Below are 7,832 nucleotides of genomic sequence, written 5' to 3'. Positions count from 1 at the left end.
CATCCCATCAATAATAACTTCTAAACAATGGATTATTCCATGCCAATCACTTTATTCTTTGTTAGCCAAAAGATCACTTTATTCTTTATCATTAAGTCAAATACACTTTTATTTCTTTTTTTTTTGGGTAAAGAATACACTTTTATATCAAGTTGTAAGAGTTTTATTAAAATAAAATAAATTACAGAGATATAATTTAAAAATTAAGTAAAACTATAAGAACATGTAGATTAATTTTTTTCAAAAAATAATACACTTTAACTGAAAATAATCCTGGGCTTAAACATGAGATACAAAAATTAAATTGGGAAGCCCAATAAGTTTCATTTTCGGCCCGAGAAGTCAGAATATTATAGAGCCCAAAAAGTAAAGACACTAAAAACAAGTTGACCCAAAAACAAAACAAACAAAACAAAACGAACGGCCGAGTTCTAGATCGAAGATTTAGGAATCGGCTAGCTTTGCAGTTATTATGGTTGTTCTACAGATCAAAATTACAACCCCACGAAGCGGAGATTTTGAAGTTAGGCCTTGATCCTTCCAGTTTGGTGCTGAACAAGCTCCTCCGTCTTCCAAGTTCCAAGATCCTATCAACAATGACGACGACGACGACGACCACATCGGCGACACAAGCATACGGTGAAACCTGGTACTGGGACAATCGCTATTCCAATGAACCCGGTCCCTTCGATTGGTACCAAAAGTATCAAACCTTAGCTCCCATCATGAATCTCTATGTCCCTCGCAACCACCGGATCCTCGTCGTCGGTTGCGGCAATTCCGGTATGTATGCTTGTCTCAGATCTGGAAATAAGCTACGTAATGTCTCTGTTGTGATGTGAAACGTTTACATTTTGTTTACTTGGATTTACAATCTAGAAGAGATATCTTAAAAATGTTGAACATAGAAGGAAGGTTTTCGAAATTATGTTGTTCATCGCCTTAGGAAGAATGCACGGCACGTCCATCTCTGCAAACAATTTCTTCCTTCCTTCCTTCCTTTCATTTTCAAAACCAAAAGTAATGAGAAAGAAAGAAAGCAGAAGTGACCTTGTCAAAATGGCTAATTTGATTCTATTTCATGTGGATCGAGCTGCTTCCCAGCCCAACACAAAAAATCTAATTTTGTTTGAATTGTTCATTTACAGCATTTAGCGAAGGCATGGTTGACGATGGTTACGAAGATGTTGTCAACATTGATATATCCTCGGTGGTGATTGAAGCTATGCAGAACAAATACCGTGATCGTTCCCAGTTGAAATGTATCCTTATTTCATACTGATTTGATTTTGGTATTATGACTGGGCTTATGCCTGTGCTTACATAATAGAGTCACATGGGAATTTTGGTGTGTTCTTTATTCGTTCTCTGAGGGAGTAGCTGGTATGAGTTAGTTATTTGTAAAAACCGTGTGTTGGTTTCTTAAAACACCTCTCTTTTTAATAATTTAAATTAGAGTATTATCAACATAGCTTATACATCATATAAGAATCTAACTTTAGTATTTACCCCAAAAAAAAAAAAGAATCTAACTTTAGTGTGGTTGTAGAAAAAATAATAAAATGGGAGACAAAGGAGATTGGGGTCTTACATTTAGGACAAAAAGCAAACTCCCTAACTAGCGCCTACATTTAGGACCGAAGGAAGTAAGTGTATAAATTAACATACAATCACATTGTATATTGGTATTGGCTACAGGTCATGATTGTCAAAAATGATTATTTGCTTTGTGGTGTTCCTTATTCCTGTTATGAATCCACAAATATAACTAGTGTATGGGTTTAAATTTCCATCACTGACCTGTTATGTTCAGTTTGAACTTTCTTTATCAACTAGTTAGATATGCAAATGGATGTCCGAAATATGAGTGAATTTGAATCAGATTCCTTTGGCACTGTAATTGACAAAGGTATGCTACTGTTCTTTTTTTTTCTCTCTCTTTTGGTTAAAGGAATTTGGGAATCTCAGGGAAGTGCTAACATCATATGGGAGGATATGGCTAAAAAAGATACGGGAGGTTGCAAAAGTAGTTTTGGGAGAATCAAAAGGTTCTGGTCCGAGAGATAAGGAGTCTTGGTGGTAGAATAATAGTGTACAGGACAAAATCAAGTATAAGAAGAATTGTTTTAAAGCCATACATTTGTGTAACAATGAAGAAAATTGGGAGAGGTACCGTATGACTAAGAAGGAAACTAAGAGAGCTGTGGGTGAAGCTCGTTCTAAAGCTTTTGAAGAATTTTATAAGAGCCTTGAGACGAAGGAAGGAGAGCGAAATATTTATAAGATTGCCAAGAGTAGGGAAAGAAAATCAAGAGATCTAGAACAAGTAAGGTGTATTAAGGATGAAGAGGGAAGAATTTTAGTTACAGATGATGCAATTAAAAATAGATGGGAGACTTACTTTTCTAAACTTTTCAATAATGGAGAGGATTCATCTAGTAACTTGGAGGATTTAGTAACTGGTGAAGGAGAACAAAATTTGTCATTCTATCGAATAATACGTGATAAGGAGGTAAAGGAAGCTCTTAAGAAAATGGCAAATGGTAGAGCCAACGGACCTGATTGTATATCTATCGAAGCGTGGAAATGTTTAGGTGAAGAAGGGGTGAGATGGTTAACTAAGTTATTTAATGTGATTTTACGGTCCAAGAAAATGCCTGATGAGTGGAGGAGAAGTACATTAATTCCTATTTATAAAAATAAAGGAGATATTCAGAATTGTACTAACTATAAGGGATTAAACTCATGAGCCACACAATGAAATTGTGGGAGAAAGTAATTGAGCACAGGTTGAGATTGGAGACAAGTATTTCTGAGAATCAATTTAGTTTTATGCCAAGTAGATCAACTACAGAGGTGATTTATCTACTAAGGGGATTAATGGAAAAGTATCGTTGTAAAGATAAAGATCTACACATGGTTTTTATTGATTTGGAAAAAGCTTATGACCGTATACCAAGAGAAGTGCTTTGGAAAGTGTTGAAAAAAAAGGGAGTACGGATTGCTTATATTAAAGCCATACAAGATATGTATAAGGGGGTAAAAACTAGTATAAGAACGCCTAGTGGTCAAACAAAAGATTTTTCTATAAAGATTGGACTATATCAGGGATCATCTCTGAGTCTTTATTTGTTCAACTTGATCTTAAATGTTTTGACGGAATATATTCAAGAGGAAATTCCGAAATGTATGCTCTTCGCGGATGATATAGTTCTTATAGCAGAGACAAGAGAAGAGGTTAATTGCAAACTTGAATTATGGAGGAGGACATTGGAGTCGAAAGGTTTTCGTTTGAGTAGAAGTAAGACGGAATATTTATATTGTAAATTTGGTAAAGGACTATTCGACAATAATTTGGAAATGAAATTGGGAGATCAAATTATACCTCAAGTGGAAAAGTTTAGATATTTGGAGCCATTATTCAAAATGATGGCGAAATCAGTGGAGATATTTCACATAGAATTCAAGCTGGGTGGTTTAATTGGAGAAAAGCTAAAGGAGTTATTTGCGACCGTAAGGTGCCTAATAAACTTAAAGGAAAGTTTTTATCGCACTGCTATCAGACCGGCAATGTTATATAGTAGTGAATGTTGGGCTCTAACGGGACAGCAAGAGCATAAAGTTGGAGTAGCAGAGATGAGAATGTTACGATGGATGTGCGGACATACACGTAAAGATAAAATTTGAAATGAGTACGTATGCGAAAAAGTGAGGGTGGCACCTATTGAGGAAAAAATGGTAGAAAATCGGTTGAGATGGTTTGGGGCATGTACAAAGAAGACCAAGAGAGGCACCAGTGAGAAGAGTGGAACATATAACTTTAAGTCCGATTAAGAGAGGTAGAGGAAGGCCTAAGAGAACACTTGGAAGTGTTGAACGCGATCTCTTAATTAATAATATTCCTAAAAGCTTGATAAATGATAGAGTACAATGGCGTCTTGCAATCCATGTAGCCGACCCCACCTAGTGGGATAAAGGCTTCTTGTTGTTCTTTTGTTGTTGTTGTGTTTTTTTTTTTTTTTTTTTGGGCTTTTCATATTGGACAGTAAGCAACAAGCTGATATTGTTTAGCATTTTTTTTCAGGAACTCTTGATTCTCTCTTGGTGAGTATTGCTTGTTGTACAACTTAAATTTTGAGGAAAATTATTGCTCACGGCATACTTTTGCAGTGTGGAAATAATTCGAGACAAAATCCCACTATGATGCTTGAAGAGGTTTGGAGGTATAATAAAACCATGAACAAATAAGTAGAACTCTTCAGAGATGTTTAATTTTACATTTTTCTATTCTTGATCTTTCACCATTATTGAAGCAGTTGATGACACCTATAGGGTTCTCAAGGATAAAGGAGTTTATATCCTGGTAATTATACATATTGTTTTAATGTGTGTTTAATTCTCCATGATTAACTTGACTTACTTCAAAACTGAAGATGAAATGTTGTTCTGCATTCTTCTTGATCAGCCTTGACTGCTTGTACATGCTGCAGGTAACCTATGGAGCTCCATTATATTCGCCTACGTTTGCTTAGAGATTCATGCTTATGGAATATAAAGCTTCATGTGATAGGTCGATTGAAATCTGGTCCTGTTATTTGCTAATCTGAGTTTTATTTGCCTGTTATTTGTATGCGTGAGACATGCTATTCCTAGGCTTTTAGTTGATAATGATTTCACTTCCATTGTTTATACCTGCCTCTTAAATTATTTGGAGATTCAGAAGTAGGGCAAACATAAATTGCATATAAGTATTTAAACGACAAGGTAGATTCTTGTTATTGAGGGTTGGGGCTATATATTGAACAATTTTTTGGTGATTATATACTGAAATGATTCCAAAGGCTTGGCTGCTGATAGTACATAATTGCGTCATGCAATCCTTGTAGCCGACTCTACTTAGTGGGATAAGGCTGGTTGTTGCATGTTGAAATGATTGTCACTTGGCTGTTGGGTTTTGTGTTCCTGCTCCTCTCGTCAATATAAAATATAAAAGCTATGGAAAGGGACTCTCTTTTTAAATCTCATGAATAATGCAGTTCATTTTGGGCTTCGTGCAACGCCCAAGGCCCATTATAGTTCTATTCAAATTCATATATTTCTTCACAAGTTACTACCCTTGAAAATAGCATGTATCTCCAATCTTGTAGCTGCTGAGTCTACTTAATGGGATAATGCTTGTTGTTGTTGTTGTTGTATCTCTATCTCTAATCTTGCCTTTCAAAGTTCAAAAAATTATTAAACCTGGAAACCCACCCCCACTTTCATTCTATGTGCAGAAAAACTTGCATCAGAAGAAAAACGCTAATGGTACATTTTGGGAGCTGACCACTCCTGTCCCACTCAATGATGATGGAAGCTCAGTGGAGCAAGAACTTGGAAAGAATCCGGATGTCCATTATATTTATATTTGTGTTAAGGTAATTGATTCATTGCTGCCTTATGTTTAGGGGCTGATTAAACTTGCTCTCATGTTCTGGAAAGAAACTCCACGCCCACTCCACTCCACTCCACGTGACTGAGTTGACTAATGTTTCTTAATGCCAGTTTGTTTAAATTAAAGGGAAAAATGATTTTAGTTAAGTTTAACATTTGGATTGTTGGGGGGAGAATATTTAAAATCATGAAGGTTTTGCTGGGGCTGGGGGAAAAATCCATTTTTAGGTTTTTGGATAAGCTATTTCAAATAGCTTATTTTAATAAGCTTTTTCTAACACATTCCTTATGTGTTGTAGCTTAAATTCTCTCATACTACAACAACTTTCTCGTGTTTAGCCTAACTAAAATCATTTTTATTTTTTAGTCTTAAACAAAGTGGCCCTTTAGTTAAATGTTTGTAGTGACCAGTTAGCCTTTAGTAATTCAATCTTTTAGAAACCTCTTTACGCTCATAAACTAGTCTGCTTCTGAATCCCAGTCTATTATTATCCACGCTTGTCCTCAAGATAGAACTAGACAGACACATCCTCGAACAGGCCAACTATCTACCTCTTATCTGATCTGAATGGTAATACTCCTTAATCCCACATACCTAGGAAGCCAAATTCTCTTGCCTTATTCTCACTTCAATGTGTTTGATAATTGTAAGTTGAATAGGGGGTGAAACCCATGTAGGATAATTTGTATGCATATCTGGACTCATATTCTGAAAATCAATCTTACCTGTTGAGTCATCTGACCTCCTGTTTGGTTGAAGGGGAATGAAGGGGAGATTTTAATGAGTAAGATTTAAAAAAAATGGATAAGTGGGGGTTTTAAAATTTTAATGAAAAGTAAGTGAAAGATAAAAGAGTAAGAAAATTAATTAAACGCTTTTAACCTTAATTCTCCAATTTTTTGAATCAAACTTGTGAAAATCTTCCCTTCCTCTCTCCTCGATTTTCTTTCCAACCACAAACTTGTGAACTTACACTTGAGGAGGAGATTATTAAGTTGTACAAGTGTGAGTGGGCTTGAACTGATATGGGAAGCTTACATTAGATAAAGTTGAGCTAGTAAGCAATATATGATAAAGTTCATGGATTTATAAACTTGAATATTAAGGTTTTGAGTTAAGATGTTGTGTTGTTCATTTATTCTCTCTCCCCATTGGAAGCTTATATTGTGCACCGTCTAGCCTAAAATGGGACTGGCCTTGTAAGGACTTAATATTTGAAGCGTCTTTGATATGCGGAGTTGTGTAAACTTATACTTGAGGGGGAGATTGTTAGGTTTGTGTGAGTAGACTTGATTGATGTTTGACTTTTAATATTTTCATAAATCTCCTAATCATCAATTGTCATTGACTTCCAAATCCTCCATCTCTTGAACACCATGTACAAATCCTCCATCTCTTGAACACCATGTACCTCCTTTTTCCTTCTCATTTCTCAACCTTCCTCTAGTTTATCAGCCGTTAGTCAGATATAGTAAATGCTCCGTTAGCAAAATAGAGCTTCTGTTGTAAATTAGCCAACTGATATGAAGCATGTATGGTAGAAAAAAGGGGTTACATGTCATTTTAGTTTGACTGTGATTCACCTTTGATTTGTATTACGTTTCAAACACATTTATGAATAAGTGCATGGTGGGATAACCTCTATAATCAATTTTAGAGGTCAAAACCATAGTTTTATAAAAATACATTCAAAAATGTTATATGTTAAAAATCAATTATGAATAAAAATTATGTTTTCTTAAAAATATCTAAACACTTTTTATAATGAATAGTTGAATATATTTCACCAAACCATGGTTTATCTAATTTTCATTCTTTTTTTTTTCAATTATACTTTCAATTTTTTTTAAATTAATCTTATTAATTAATTTTTTAATAAATTATAACACATAAACATAATCAATTATATTAAAATAATCATATTAATCTTCATTTATTATCGCTCATTCTGCTTTGCAAAGACTTGCCTACTAATATTTATATTTATATTTATATTTTATTCTTTTTTCCCCATTCTGAAATTTGGACCTTAAGGTAATTATTGGTCGTCTTCCAGGATGAATCTTTGAAGTCAAGCTCCAAAGCATGGAAGAGACAGATCAGATCAGTGAGGGAAGACATGCGTTTTAGTTCTTCAAATTCGTGTTATAATAAGTACTTTTTTTTCTTCTGTTCAACTTCGAATTTGTGAAGTAAGAATCTGAAGTCTAGAAGTTTCCAATTATGTATGATGATTATCCCCAACTTTGTGAAGTTGTAATACGACTTTTCACATGGTGTCTGTAAATTGAACCGTTTAAATATAACTGGTAAATTTATTATTTTTTTCTTTGCTGATATCTTAAGGATTTAATATCTGTGGACTCAGCCGTTGTCTAATGTGATTGGACTCGCTTTT

The 7,832-nt window shown here is 34.6% G+C and overlaps 1 protein-coding gene across 1 annotated transcript; it reads left to right on the top strand.

Moving 5' to 3' along the window:
• Positions 1 to 398: 398 nt before the first annotated feature.
• On the top strand, positions 399 to 7,543 carry LOC129320150 (uncharacterized). Its single transcript, XM_054965378.1, is given in 10 exon segments — positions 399 to 783; positions 1,149 to 1,262; positions 1,841 to 1,909; positions 4,085 to 4,104; positions 4,171 to 4,223; positions 4,333 to 4,363; positions 4,491 to 4,514; positions 4,516 to 4,570; positions 5,277 to 5,417; positions 7,491 to 7,543. Coding segments are annotated over 9 exon segments (582 nt in total). The 5' UTR covers positions 399 to 596; the 3' UTR covers positions 5,306 to 5,417; positions 7,491 to 7,543.
• The last annotated feature ends 289 nt before the right edge of the window (positions 7,544 to 7,832 follow it).

This window comes from Prosopis cineraria, unplaced genomic scaffold (genome assembly GCF_029017545.1).
Source record: "Prosopis cineraria cultivar Desert tree isolate PC_DT_omini unplaced genomic scaffold, ASM2901754v1 PC9, whole genome shotgun sequence".
NCBI classification, from domain to species: Eukaryota; Viridiplantae; Streptophyta; class Magnoliopsida; order Fabales; family Fabaceae; genus Prosopis; species Prosopis cineraria.
This window is presented reverse-complemented; position numbering and strand designations above follow the sequence as displayed.